Here is a 15,406-nt window from a genome sequence, read left to right on the forward strand (position 1 = left end):
GTTTTGTTCATGGGCCCATATTTGCAGAAGTCTTTGTCTTTGTGTCATAGGAGACAGCTCTAGCCTTCGCTCTCTCAGTGGGAGGGGCTTACCCTCTGGGGAGCCTCAACATAACGATGTGGTCAGAGACACCCAAAGAAGCATCTGCGGAGACGTATAGGGAAGGACCCTCACTGCTGCTCTGACTGTGGAGAGGGGTTATTTTTCCAGCCCAGCGGATCTTGAAGTACAACGAATAATCCATACAGGAGAGAAACCTTAGACTCTCTCAGCAAAGGAATAGTTTCGCTGCATCTAACACCATAAAATCTAATCTGAGAGACTTCATACAGGGGATAGAGGCCTTAGCCCACCTTGATTGTGGGAAGAACTTTGCTCATACAAGAGTGCTGATTTAACACAAGCGTGTACACACTGGAGAGAAACCTTATAGCTGTGATCTACACTGAACAAAAATATAAACTTAACTTGTAAAGTGTTGGTCCCATGTTTCATGGGCTGAAATAAAAGATCCCAGAAACGTTCCAAACACAAAAAGCTTATTTCTCTAAAATGTTATTCACAACTTTTTTTTTTTACATCCCTGTTAGTGAGCATTTCTCCTTTGCCAAGATAATCCATCCACCTGACAGAAAACAACTAGTGGTGGGTTCCAGATCTCTAAATAAAGGTTCAATAGAAAACATCTATAAGGTATAATTGAGTAATATGTTAGTGTTTTGATTACATTTTTTAACTGTGCACGCCTTTTTTTCATGTTAAGAAGTGCGTAGTAAGCCTTAGACAACTAAGCCTGTATGTTAATAAAATCACAGAAAAAGCTCATCTGAACTTCATCACAATTTACATTTGCCTGAGAACATTCTAAATGCACCAAAAATGTATCCTGAAGTGAGATTACGCGAAGCATCATCAGCCACAACTGCTCTAGCAATAGAGTTTACCATTGATATATCGATACTCGATTGGTCTGGTCTGTCTGTGATGACGGGCATAGCATACATTGGAAGCAAGCAAAGAATGAGGAGCTAGCCCTAACTAGATTAGTCTTCCAACATTGTCGGAATTTCTACATTCAATCTCCAAAATACAGCGTAAAACTGATCTCAAAACAACGTTATCGAAGGAACATCAAGCGAGGTATACTTCTTTCCCACTTGGTCATGTTGGACAGAGACGTGCTAGCCTGTTAGCTAGCTAGCCTTTCTACTGTACCTGGTAGTTAGCAAATGTTCTGTAAATCACAGCTGGCCTGGTACATTGTTTGCTGCCTTTATTCGAAATGCACCGTTTCAGTTTCAATTACTCTATATTTTGGACAAAAACGGACGAATGTAACTAAGGCTGGGAATGTCAATACAATCAAACTAGCAAGGGCAATGATCACAAATCAGTTATGACGTGGCTAATAGTCTAGCGCTTCTGTTTGTGTGGCAAGCTGAAAGCACGGCGCCTCATATTAGCTAGCTGCTGGGAGGATGACATGTCATTGGAGGAGTGGGCGAGTGATTTTTAACTCCTCATATCGTTTTTCGGTGGCTACAACTAGATCCAGGTGTCATTTGGTTAGCTAGCAAGAAATGTGATTCGCTTTGCTAGTTAGCTATGCTGAACTTGAACGACTGTTATCCAGTTAGCATATCTCTTGCGGTCGTAAAAGTCACTCTGGCTATCTACTTGGATTTCAGAGCACTCTGGTGTGTGTGCGCCTGATGCAGAATAGTTGATGGCTTTACCAACACGCAACACCAGCTGAATATATTGCTTAGGAATGTTCACATATGCCTTATTCTACATCATTCCCAAACATTCTATTTTTTATTTATTTTTTATTTCACCTTTATTTAACCAGCTAAGCTAGTTGAGAACAAGTTCTCATTTACAACTGCGACCTGGCCAAGATAAAGCAAAGCAGTGCGACACAAACAACAACTTAGAGTTGCACATGGAATAAACAAGCAATAACACAATAGAAAAAAGGAAGTCTATATACAATGTGTGCAAATGGCGTGAGGAGGTAAGCCAATAAATAGGCCAAATTAGCGAAGTAATTACAAGTTAGCAGATTAACACTGGAGTGATAGATGAGCAGAGGCTGATGTGCAAGTAGTGATACTGGTGTGCAAAAGAGCAGAAAAGTAAATAAAAACAATATGGGGATGAGGTAGGTAGATTGGGTGGGCTATTTACAGATGGACTATGTACAACTGTAGCGATCGGTTAGCTGCTCAGATAGCTAGTGAGGGAAATGTAAGTCTCTAGCTTCAGCGATTTTTGCAATTCGTTCCAGTCACTGGCAGCAGAAAACTGGAAGGAAAGGCGCCCAAAGGAGGTGCTGGCTTTGGGGACGACCAGTGAGATATACCTGCTGGAGCGCGTGCTACGGGTGGGTGTTGTTATCGTGACCAGTGAGCTGAGGTAAGACGGAGCTTTACCTAGCATAGACTTATAGATGACCTGGAGCCAGTGGGTCTGGCGACTAGAGCATACAGGTCGCAGTGGTGGGTGGTATAAGGGGCTTTGGTAACAAAACGGATGACACTGTGATGGACTGCATCCAGTTTGCTGAGTAGAGTATTGGAAGCTATTCTGTAGATGACATCGCCGAAGTCGAGGATCGGTAGTATAGTCAGTTTTACTAGGGTAAGTTTGGCGGCGTGAGTGAAGGAGGCTTTGTTGCGAAATAGAAAGCCAATTCTAGATTTGATTTTGGATTGGAGATGTTTGATAGGAGAGTTTACAGTCTAGCCAGACATCTAGGTATTTGTAGGTGTCCACATATTCTAGGTCAGAACCATCCAGAGTAGTGATGCTGGTCGGGCGGGCGCGTACAGGCAGCGAACGGTTGAAAAGCATGCATTTGGTTTTACTAGCGTTTAAGAGCAGTTGGAGGTCACGGAAGGAGTGTTGTATGGCATTGAAGCTCGTTTGGAGGTTAGTTAACACTGTGTCCAAAGAAGGGCCAGATGTATACAGAATGGTGTCGTCTGCGTAGAGGTGGATCAGGGAATCACCCGCAGCAAGTGCGACATCGTTGATATATACAGAGAAAAGAGTCGGCCCGAGAATTGAACCCTGTGGTACCCCCATAGAGACTGCCAGAGGTCCGGACAACAGGCCCTCCGATTTGACACACTGATCTGTCTGCGAAGTAGTTGGTGAACCAGGCAATGAAAATGATCATATCAAAGTGCTCGCTTGTCAGAATTGTAATTGAAAAAGTGTCATTCTTCCTGGGGGTGTACAGTCATGGCCAAAAATTGAGAATGACACAAATATTAATTTTCACAATCTGCTGCCTCAGTTTGTATAATGGCAATTTGCATATACTCCAGAATGTTATGAAGAGTGATCAGATGAATTGCAATTAATTGCAAAGTCCCTCTTTGCCATCCAAATGAACTGAATCCCCCAAAAAACATTTCCACTGCATTTCAGCCCTGCCACAAAAGGACCAGCTAACATCACTTCGGTGATTCTCTCGTTAACACAGGTGTGAGTGTTGACGAGGACAAGGCTGGAGATCACTCTGTCATGCTGATTGAGTTCAAATAACAGACTGGAAGCTTCAAAAGGAGGATGGTGCTTGGAATCATTGTTCTTCCTCTGTCTACCATGGTTACCTGCAAGGAAACACATGCCGTCATCATTGCTTTGCACAAAAAGGGCTTCACAGGCAAGGATATTGCTGCCAGTAAGATTGCACCTAAATCAACCATTTATTGGATCATCAAGAACTTCAAGGAAAGCGGTTCAATTGTTGTGAAGAAGGCTTCAGGCCACCCAAGAAATCCAGCAAGCACCAGGACCGTCTCCTAAAGTTGATTCAGCTGCTGGATCGGGGCACCACCATTACAGAGCTTGCTCAGGAATGGCAGCAGGCAGGTGTGAATGCATCTGCACGCACAGTGAAGCAAAGACTTTTGGAGGATGGCCTGGTGTCAAGTGCAGCAAAGAAGCCACTTCTCTCCAGGAAAAACATCAGGGACAGACTGATATTCTGCAAAAGGTACAGGGATTGGACTGCTGAGGACTGGGGTAAAGTCATTTTCTCTGATGAATCCCCTTTCTGATTGTTTGGGGCATCCGGGAAAAAAGCTTTTCCGGAGAAGACAAGGTGAGCTCTACCATCAGTCCTGTGTCATGCCAACAGTAAAGCATCCTGAGACCATTCATGTGTGGGGTTGCTTCTCAGCCAAGGGAGTGGGCTCACTCACAATTTTGCCTAAGAACTCAGCCATGAATAAAGAATGGTACCAACACATCCTCCGAGAGCAACTTCTCCCAACCATCCAGGAACAGTTTGGTGATGAACAATGCCTTTTTCATCATGATGGAGCACCTTGCCATAAGGCAAAAGTGATAACTAAGTGGCTCGGGGAACAAAACATCAATATTTTGGGTCCATGGCCAGGAAACTCCCCAGACCTTAATCCCCTTGAGAACTTGTGGTCAATCCTCAAGAGGCGAGTGGACAAACAAAAACCCACAAATTCTGACAAACTTCAAGCATTGATTATGCAAGAATGGGCTGCCATCAGTCAGGATGTGGCCCAGAAGTTAATTGACAGCATGCCAGGGCGGATTGCAGAGGTCTTGAAAAAGAAGGGTCAACATCGCAAATATTGACTCTTTGCATCAACTTCATGTAATTGTCAATAAAAGCCTTTGACACTTATGAAATGCTTGTAATTATACTTCAGTATTCCATAGTAACATCTGACAAAAATATCTAAAGACACTGATGCAGCAGACTTTGTGAAAATTAATATTTGTGTCATTCTCAAAACTTTTGACCACGACTGTATATGAACAGATTTTAATAAGATTTAATGTTGATACAAAGCTGTTACTTGGCTCAAACCCGGGTCTCATCGCGCTCTAGTGGCTCTTTGTGGCCCACCACTTCGGTTGTCAGCTAAACAGTGTTTCCTCCGTCACATTGGTGTGGCTGGCGTGTTTAGGAGCGCTGTTTGGCGGGTCATGTTTCGGAGCATTCATGACTCGATCGTAATTGGATATAAACGAAATTGTGGAGAAAAAGGTGGGTAAAAAAAATGAGAAAATGAATACTTTTGCCAAAATTGATTCTCTGAACATTATCTCAAGTTCCCCCATTAGGCTGCGATGCGCTGCACTGCAAGTCACAGCAAGCACTGCCAACCTGCCTCACGTCAAAAGGCAGTGCATTGCCCACATACGAGTGCACTGTATCATATCAATACTAATGGCACTGACCAAATCTTCTACCGGACAGAAAGTTTAAATTTCCAAGTTTCGGTTCCATCGAGTTATTGCTGTAGCCTACAGAAAAGGTAATGTTGGTTATCAAAAATTCACACGCGGGTATAAATTACTACTAATCGGTTACCCAAGCGAGTATAAATGAGTCAACAGTTGAGTCATCTACTTTATGAAATTACAGCCTGATCCGCTCCCATCGATGAATTTAACTTCAATTGCTTTCATGTGTCTGAGCGAAACTGTACAGACACATGCCTAGGGTGACCACATTTAAAATACCCACATGCCTAGGGTGACCACATTTAAAATACCCACATGCAGGACAACAGGATGATTTTGCAGGTAAATTGTGGAACAGTGTAGCCTACATGAATAAAACCATTTGGCAGCATTTACATATGCATTTAGATCTGATTGAATTACTGTTTTGTGAGCAAATTAGAACAGATGGTGTTAAACTATACAGCCTTCCTGTATGAACTTCAAGTACTAAAGGTTATGATATGGACAAAGGAATCTAGCCTGAGAGCATATTTCTGTCCTGCCCTTTTGGAGCAGGACATGTAATGTCCATGGCATTTTCATTGCAAAAGTCCTGATCTTCTCAAATGTTTGCCGGGTTGTGTCCAGTCCTGGGGATGTTTTCACATCTCTGGGAGGAAGGACGTCAACATTGCACAGCAGCTGAAACCTGGTTCCATCTGAGTGAAAGCTCCTTGGCCACAACAACACCAGGCTCCAGACAATTAAAGCTGTAAAGGACGAAAGCAGACGAAATAGACAAGACATTCAAACCTTGCATACCAGAAATAACATTAATTAACCCCCAAGTCCAAGCATTATGTTTTTTAATTGAACCTTTATTTAACTAGGCAGGTCAGTTAAGAACAAATTCTTATTTACAATGACGGCCTATCAAAAGGCAAAAGACCTGCGAGGACGGGGGCTGGGATTAAAAATAAATAACATTTAAATATAGGACAAAACACATCACGACAAGAGAGACCTAAGACGACAACATAGCAAGGCAGCAACACATGACGACACAACATGGTAGCAACACAACATGGTAGCAGCACAAAACATGGTACAAACATTATTGGGCATAGACAACAGCACAAAGGGCAAGAAGGTAGAGACAACAATACATCACGCAAAGCAGCCACAACTGTTAGTAAGAGTGTCCATGATTGAGTCTTTGAATGAAGACATTGAGATAAAACTGTCCAGTTTGAGTGTTTGTTGCAGTTCGTTCTAGTTGCTAGGCACAGCAAACTTAAAACAAGAGCGACCCATGAATGTGTGCGCTTTGGGGACCTTTAACAGAATGTGACTGGCAGAACGGGTGTTGTATGTGGAGGATGAGGGTAGATATCTCAGATGGGGGGAGGGAGGCCTAAGAGGGAAGTACAAAGACAAAATAGCTGAAGTGTTTCTTGTTCACCCTCGATCATCTCCTTGTACTGATGGTGGAGAGCAGGTTTATGCTGAAAGACAAATTACAGAAAAGGGTGTTGAAACATCAGTGAATTAATCTCTTATAGATTGTTATTTCCTGTTGACCTCTACAGCTGTACTAAAACGTCCTGTACACACTTAACCTGCTTCCAGTCCAACAATGGCAGTGCAGAAACAAGATTACAAGCTAGATTTAGCAAACATTTAGCTTCATAATTACCAGCTGGCTAGATGTAAGTGGTATTCATCTAGCTAGTTGAACATGCAAGGAAAAATGACCTTGAAATCTATTGTCCAATAGCTAGCTAGCTATTTAGCGATCATTTCATTGTGGCTCGCTAACTAATCAACTTAGCATGTGTCCGTAATCACTTAAAATGGGGTTTGATTAGCTTGCTAATCGATTAGCATTCGCACCACAGTGGCTATTTTCAGTAGTTAGCTAGTTGAAAATGACAAACATGAAAAAGAGGATCGTCATGCAGGGCTTAGCACAGCAGCTATAGCACATCAGCTATCAACCTTAACAGCAGAATGCGGCTGGCCAGCTCAGCTAGCTAGTTGGCTATAACTTTACCTGTATGCAACTGTCTATCTAACTAGCTATATAGCGAACTATGGATAATGATGATTCACGGCAGACTGAAACACTTTCAGAATAATCCTTCCCACTCGGCTTCAACCAGTCCAGACTGCTTTAGCCACAAAAGACAGAGCTGCGTCGATACCAGCAGCTGTATTCAGGACAACACTGGTATTGAAAGCTGTAGCTACACGTTGCATGTTGTCCATGATGAAAATATGAGTAAATCCAATGGACCTTTCAAATATCTGCTGCAGCAGAGAGCGGGAGGTGCCATTTGACAGAGAAGCTTTCCACCCTATTAAGCGCCATCAACAGCTCGATTAACAAGTCTGGTTGTGCTCTAGACTTCCCTTCTCTCAGCGTGACCAGGGCAGCGGCAGTCTGAACACAAAGTAACCCTTTTAGGCCCCACTTCATCCACCCACCCCAATGCCCACACTAGTGCCAAAAACACAGCAGAGAAGACTGAAACTGTATCAGACATCTGCCTCCCCTGGTGTATCTGAAACCGGGGAACATGTATCCCAAACTCTGCTCTCCCACTGCCTGGGTTCCTCTGTGAAGATCTGCAAGTAGGGACCCCATGCCCGCCGTAATTGAAATGGCTCCCTTCCACAGATCTCCCTATATGATGTCATCTTAGTTCCTAGGTATTAATCAAACTAAGGCAAAACACAATAGACGTAAACCACCATTTCATCTTGACATGCATAGCCTTTTCATGTCATTTTGTGACTATACCCACGTGAATATTTAATTTTAAAGATGCCTGAATATTCCTAAACCAATTTAACACTCAAAGTAAAAAGAAACAACATTTTAGGGTGAAATGACAGATGCAATCGCTAATGTGTTCTAATTTTTCATTTTATTTTCATTACAGGTCATCTAACTGAACTATATCTGTCTTGACATTGACTTCATTGCTGTTGTTGCCACGTGAGCAGGACAATATGAGTGGAGAGAGGGAAACGTTGATGGAGGAAATGGAACAGAGTTTATACACTTTAACCAACGACAGTTTACGCTGCCTGTGTGAACGCAGTGGAATAGGTGGCAAGGATGGCTCTGATGTTCAAGGAAAGAATCACCATCACTCATTGTGCCGTAAAATCCTGGAGGAACTTGGGAAAAATGCAGATTCAATGGAATCGGAGGAGCAGGGAATGTCTTGGTTACTCCGACTGAAAGAGGACATCAGAAAGATACAGGAGGATTGTATCGGTGCACCTTTGAGTCCCAGCCAATCCATTGATGATAATGCTGTAGACTGTGATGAAGAAGGGAACCAGAAGGACATGGATTGGTTACCTAGCAAAAGGTTGGAGGGGGAACCCATGAGTCCCAGCCAATCCTTTGATGACGAGGATGCTGTTGACTGCGATGAAGAATGTGTGAAGGACAGGGATTTGTTGCCTAGCAAAGGGCTGGAGGCAGAACCAGCACCAGAGAGACACACACCAGAGCAGAGGGAGGAGAGCGTGAGTGGGTCCCCCTCTCTGTCCTCTCCTGGTAATGCCTTACTGCTGGGTCTGAAGAGGGTGTCTGTGCAGCTGGTCGACTGCAGGAAAACACCAGGGTTGAGAGGAACTGCTGGAGGAGATGAGGAGGAGGAAGGAGACGTGATTCATCAAAGTAAGTGCAGCAGGATACCTTTTGGTTCTATGTACCATTCAAATCAAATTTATTTTTATATAGCCCTTCGTACATCAGCTGATATTCTCAAAGTGCTGTACAGAAACCCAGCCTAAAACCCCAAACAGCAAGCAAAGCATGTGAAAGAAGCACGGTGGCTAGGAAAAACTCCCTAGGAAAAACTCCCTAGAAAGGCCAAAAACCTAGGAAGAAACCTAGAGAGGAACCAGGCTATGAGGGGTGGCCAGTCCTCTTCTGGCTGTGCAGGGTGGATATTATAACAACATGGTCAAGATGTTAAAATGTTAAAATGTTCATAAATGACCAGCATGGTCAAATAATAATAATCATAGTAGTTGTCGAGGGTGCAACAAGCACGTCCGGTGAACAGGTCAGGGTTCCATAGCCGCAGGCAGAACAGTTGAAACTGGAGCAGCAGCACGGCCAGGTGGACTGGGGACAGCAAGGAGTCATCATACCAGGTAGTCCTGAGGCATGGTCCTAGGGCTCAGGTCCTCCGAGAGAAAGACAGAAAGAGAGAAAGAGAGAATTAGAGAGAGCATATTTAAATACACACAGGACACCGGATAAGACAAGAGAAATACTCCAGATGTAACAGACTGACCCTAGCCCCCCGACACATAAACTACTGCAGCATAAATACTGGAGGCTGAGACAGGAGGGATCAGAAGTGTGAGGTGTTGTTGTCTAACATTACAGTGCAGTCTGATATCAACGTTTTGTAAGTTGCATCAATACCTTTTTTCATTGTAGAATCGTTAAACATAGAGCACAGCGACTTGCAATGCACCCCTCTGCCCTCTCACATCACTCCATTACCTCTCTCTGCCTCTGCCCCATCTCTCTGTCTATCCTCTCTAACATCACTCCATTACCTCTCTCTTTGCCTCTGTGCCATCTCTCTGTCTATCCTCGCTCTCTCACGTCGCTCCATTACCTCTCTCTCTGCCTCTGTCCCATCTCTCTGTCTATCCTCTCTGTCTCACGTCACTCCATTACCTAGCCTTAACAGGAAGCCAGTGTAGAGGCTATCACTGGAGTAATATGATAGTTATTTTTTTGGTTCTAGTCAAGATTCTAGCAGCTGTGGTGTCGCAGACATTCTATTGGAAGAGATACTGCAGATTCTTAAAAAAATATTTAGTATAAGATTTGCAAAAATGAAGCAATCAACCATCACTAAGAATAGTTAAGAGTTGAAAGCTCAATGAACAAAGTTGTCTCTCTCCTCTTAAAGAAAGTACATCCTTTTATCTTTGTGACAGTTAGCAGATGTGCAGAATCAGGCCCTGGGAACAGAGTTGTAAAAAGTAATTTAGCTTGTCTGTGTAGATCAAGATGGCTGATATCGCCACCATTCTCTGTTCCTCCCTGCACTTCCCACATAGCTAAATTCCTGCCGATCGTAAACACAGGAGGTTGCATAATGCGGTTGCACCCAAGCAGCTCATTAAGCTGTACGCTCAGATTAATGACGAAGTCACACAAGACTAGCCTGTATCGGTAAAAATATTAACATATAACAATGGACAAATCTCTAAGTAAAACAGCATAGTATGTCTAATTAAACAGTATAGTATATAATGAATATTACATTTCCACCACAGTGATTAACAGCACTAATTGAAGTGCATTTAGTGCTTATCTGGGTGGCAATGTTACAAAGATGGGGGGGAAAAAAGCTGCCCTTGAAATATTTTTTATGTGTTCGTCAAAAGAAATGTCAGAGTCTAGAGTAACGCTGAGGTCCTGCCGTTTTATTTGAGATGACTGTACAACCGTCAAGATTAATTGTCAGATCAAACAGCAGATCTCTTTGTTTCTTGGGACCTAGAACTAGCATCTTCGTTTTGTCACAGTTTAAAAGTAAAAAATTTGCCACCATCCGCTTCCAGGGTAAGCAATTTTCATGCTTCAACATGTTTCGTTGAAATTTATAGCTATGTGTTGTCCGCATAGCAGTGAAAGTTGCCATTGTGTTTCCCAATGACATCACCAAGAAGTAGAATAAATAATGGTCCTAAAACAAAACCTTCAGTAACACCCCGAAACTTACAATTGATTTGTCAATTGGACAAACCATCCACAGAGACAAAATGATATCTTTCTGACAACCAAGCAAGAACTTGTCCATGTTAGACCAATTAGGGTTTCCAATCTCTCCAAAATAATCTGGTGATCGGTGTCAAAAGCGGCAATAAGGTCTAGGAGCACGAGGACAGATGCAGAGCCTTGTACAGTGTCCCTATTTTTCACTCTGTTTTCTCCTATCACAGCCATTAAAGTCTTCAATTCCCGAGCAGTTTCCTTCCTCTCCGGCAACAGCGTTAGGAAAGACGCCTGTATATTTGTAGTGACTGGGTGTATTGATGCACCATCCAAAGTGTATTTAATAACTTCACCAGGCTCCAAGGGTTATTCAAGGTCTGTTTTATGTTAAAAAATAATAATTATACTCCTGAACTTATTTAGGCTTGCCATAACAAATGGGTTGAATACTTATTGACTGAAGACATTTCACCTTTTCTTGTTTTTATTAATTTGTAAAAATCTCTAAAAAGATGATTCCACTGATATTATGGCGTAATATGTGTGTAAATTCAGGCTGTAACATAACAACATGTGGGAAAAAATCAAGGGGTGGGAATACTTTTGGAAGGGACTAATACCTCAATATGTCACTTTCTTCTGTTGGACAAACTGTATTCACTGTTTGTTTGTCTCTTTCACACAGGAGAGAGACGTGGCAACCGTGGATCTTCTGGGGAGCCTCAACAACAACCTCATGCTGACAACACAGACTGGAGTCTCCCCACATCAAAACACCTCAATAAACAACTGCAGAGACATACAGGGAAGAAACCACACCACTGCTGCTCTGAGTGTGGGAAGACTTTCGGCTGTCCAGCGACTCTCAAAATGCACAGAAGAATCCATACAAGAGAGAAACCTTACCGCTGCTCACAGTGTGGGGAGACTTTCAGTCAAAAAATTACTCTTAAGATTCACCAGCAGATGCACACTGGGAAGAAACCTCACCACTGCTCTGACTGCGGAATGAGTTTCAGTGTTTTATCAAGCTTGAAAATCCATCAAAGCACCCACACTGAAAATAAACTATTCCAATGCTCCAAGTGTGGGAAAGGTTTTGCAAACAACCACTATCGAAAAATACATGAGAAAACGGTACATGAGCCTCCCGCAGAAAGGTCTTACCACTGCTCTGACTGCGGGAAGAGCTACAGTTTTTTATCAACCTTCAAAAACCATCAAAGAAAACACACAGGAGAGAAACCATTCCAATGCTCCAAGTGCGAGAAAAGTTTTGCTCAGAAATCCACTCTAAAAGCCCACGAGCAAACACACATGCCTGCTGCAGAAAGGCCTTACCAATGCCTATTCTGTGAGAAGAAGTTTTGTATTTCGGCATCCTTTAATTTCCATATGAGAATGCATACTGAAGAAAAACCATTCCAATGTTCCGTCTGCGGAATGCGGTTCATTCACGCCAGTTTACTGAAAGCACACAAACATAAACACAAGCCCTCTGCCGAAAGGCCCTTCCACTGCTCTAAATGTGGGGCATGTTTTACTACAAAAGGTAATCTTAAATTTCACCAGCTGACCCACGACCGGGGAGAGAGAACTTACCGCTGTTCTGAGTGTGGGCATTGTTTCTCTCATCCGATATATCTGAAGAAACACCAGAAAAGGCACAGTAAAGAGAAGTCCATTGTCTGCGACCTCTGCGGGAAGACCTTCAACCATCCAAGCAACTTCAGAACACACATGAAGATACACCAAGGAGTGAAACCGTACCACTGCTCCGACTGTGGCAGGAGCTTTGTATTCCGCCAAGGTTTAACAACACACCAGCGTGTGCACACCGGAGAGCTGCCTTACGTCTGTGATCAATGTGGAAAGAGGTTTTCTCAGTACAATTCTTTGGTGATTCACCAGCGAACACACACTGGGGAGAAACCTTACCCATGCTTTGTCTGTGGGAAGAGCTTCAGTCGGTCACAAAACCTGGCTGCACACAAGAGAACTCATACTGGAGAGAAGCCTCACGCCTGTGATCAGTGCGGGAAGAGGTTTTCCCGAACTGACGCACTGGCTGTACACAAGCGCACTCACACTGGAGAGAAGCCTTACAGCTGTGATATATGCAAGGAGAGGTTCACCTATTTAGTAGCCATGTTGAAACATAAGAAAGGACATGGACATCCTGCAGGTGATGTACTCTGTGCAGAATGGCCTCAGGATGATTCTAGCTCTGTTTATGAATAGAGAGAACTTTGTGTTGTAACTTGCAGAAGACCTCATCAATTTGTCGTTTTACTTACAATCTAACCCCCAGAGAGAGAGAGACACAAACACTCTCACACGCAGACAAACCCAGAGGGCGGCAGGTAGCCTTGCAATTAAGAGCGTTTGGCCGGTAACCGAAAGATCGCTGGTTCGAATCCCCGAGCCGGCAAAGGTTAGAAGAAAAATGTGCTGTTCTGGCCTTGAGCAAGCCAGTTAGCCCCCGACAACTCCTCCCCGGGAACATATGAAGTGGATTAAGGCAGCCCGCCACACCTCTTTGATTCAGAGGGTTCAGATACGGAAGGTTGAAGGCATTTAGTTGTGCAACTGGCTAGTTATCCCTAATTTATTTTCCACCCAGAGGAATTGGGAGCACAGAGTGGTTTTTGAGAGTGGTTACTACGGTTTTTGAGAGTAGTTACTATGTTTCCTCCGCATTGGACTGAATCACAAAACAAGGATTTGTGGCTTTTAAATTGTCTGAAATCACAGTGTTGTGTTTTATGCATACACACCTGACAGGTATAGGATCAGGTTCTCCTCCGCAAATCCTATTATTAAGCATTAGTGGCAAAAATGCTACAAGATCAGCATCTAGGGGCAACTTCACCCAACACTTTCCCCTTCCCTGGGGGCTGTTCCAGATGGCAGATTCATTGAGTTACTCTACTAAATATTCTGAAGTATCATATTTTTTTAGACAAATATAGACTTGAAATTGGCATGGTGTCATTAACTTGAAACCAGCAACACATGTTCATGTTTAGCTTTCAAAATAAACCCCTGATTTAAGAGATCAAATGGTTTTAAGGATCTGGTCTCTGGAACTCCCCGCTGCTCCCAGTCACAGTAACGCAAGAGTCAATTCCACCATGCCAATTTCAAGTCCTTATATTCTTTTACCAGTATGGTTAAGTTATTTCAGAATATTTAGGACTAAATATGTTTCCATGGTAACTTAAATCTTCATGCAGATTTCATGTGAACATTTGAGATAAATTCCTTTATTGCAAGACATAAATCTTTATCAATGAAACTAACCAGGATAAAATGTGAAGTTTAAAGGTGTAATTAAATGAAAATACATGTCTTATCTGGAATCTGTTTTATAGGTCACAAGTGGAATTATGTTATAGGTAACCTGTGTAGCCTAGGTCTATGGCATGTTAAAGCCCTAGGCTCCAGTCCTCTTAATTCTATATGGTTGTATAAATATGTTGTTATATACATTGTTTATGTATGTAGAGAACAGTAGTAGTAGTAGTAGTACATATACAGGTATAATTGAGGAAACACTAACATAAGGCTTTGCAGCAACCAGAACATCTTCACTGCTCCTTGGCATAGATTCTACAAATGTCTGGAACTCTATTGGAGGGATGTGACACCGTTCTTTCACAAGAAATTCCATCATTTGGGTTTTGTTGATGGTGGTGGAAAATGCTTTCTCAGGCGCCACTACAGAATCTCTCATACAGTGGGGCAAAAAAGTATTTAGTCAGCCACCAATTGTGCAAGTTCTCCCACTTAAAAAGATGAGAGGCCTGTAATTTTCATCATAGGTACACTTCAACTATGACAGACAAAATGAGAAAACAAAATCCAGAAAATCACATTGTAGGATTTTTCATGAATTTATTTGCAAATTATGGTGGAAAATAAACTTTTGTTATTGACCAAATACTTATCTCAATACTTTGTTATATACCCTTTGTTGGCAATGACACAGGTCAAACGTTTTCTGTAAGTCTTCACAAGGTTTTCACACACTGTTGCTGGTATTTTGGCCCATTCCTCCATGCAGATCTCCTCTAGAGCAGTGATGTTTTGGGGCTGTCGCTGGGCAACACGGACTTTCAACTCCCTCCAAAGATTTTCTATGGGGTTGAGATCTGGAGACTGGCTAGGCCACTCCAGGACCTTGAAATGCTTCTTACGAAGCCACTCCTTCATTGCCCGGGTGGTGTGTTTGGGATCATTGTCATGCTGAAAGACCCAGCCACGTTTCATCTTCAATGCCCTTGCTGATGGAAGGAGGTTTTCACTCAAAATCTCACGATACATGGCCCCATTCATTCTTTCCTTTACATGGATCAGTCGTCCTGGTCCCTTTGCAGAAAAACAGCCCCAAAGCATGATGTTTCCACCCCC

General features: G+C 42.9%; 1 protein-coding gene across 3 annotated transcripts; it reads left to right on the top strand.

The window, feature by feature from the left end:
* The first annotated feature begins 966 nt into the window (after positions 1 to 966).
* Positions 967 to 14,348, top strand: LOC106564179 (oocyte zinc finger protein XlCOF6). 3 transcript variants are annotated; one of them, XM_045690695.1, is made up of 4 exons: positions 967 to 1,140; positions 2,291 to 2,418; positions 8,172 to 8,923; positions 11,679 to 14,348. In XM_045690695.1, exons 3-4 carry the CDS (start codon positions 8,242 to 8,244, stop codon positions 13,232 to 13,234), a joined length of 2,238 nt encoding a protein of 745 aa, XP_045546651.1. In that variant the 5' UTR covers positions 967 to 1,140; positions 2,291 to 2,418; positions 8,172 to 8,241; the 3' UTR covers positions 13,235 to 14,348. The 3 variants fall into 3 exon arrangements, with proteins under 3 accessions (XP_045546651.1, XP_013985690.2, XP_013985691.2); XM_014130215.2 differs by lacking the exon at positions 2,291 to 2,418; XM_014130216.2 differs by lacking the exon at positions 2,291 to 2,418 and having other exon boundaries at positions 1,137 to 1,218.
* The last annotated feature ends 1,058 nt before the right edge of the window (positions 14,349 to 15,406 follow it).

The sequence above is a fragment of the Salmo salar genome, chromosome ssa12 (assembly GCF_905237065.1).
Source record: "Salmo salar chromosome ssa12, Ssal_v3.1, whole genome shotgun sequence".
Taxonomy (NCBI): Eukaryota; Metazoa; Chordata; class Actinopteri; order Salmoniformes; family Salmonidae; genus Salmo; species Salmo salar.

Coding starts and splice junctions, on each gene's coding strand:
- LOC106564179 (XM_045690695.1), top strand. CDS start 8,242: ATGAGTGGAGAGAGGGAAACGTTGATGGAGGAAATGGAACAGAGTTTA. Junction 8,924..11,678: donor AGGAGACGTGATTCATCAAA/GTAAGTGCAGCA, acceptor TCTTTCACACAG/GAGAGAGACGTGGCAACCGT.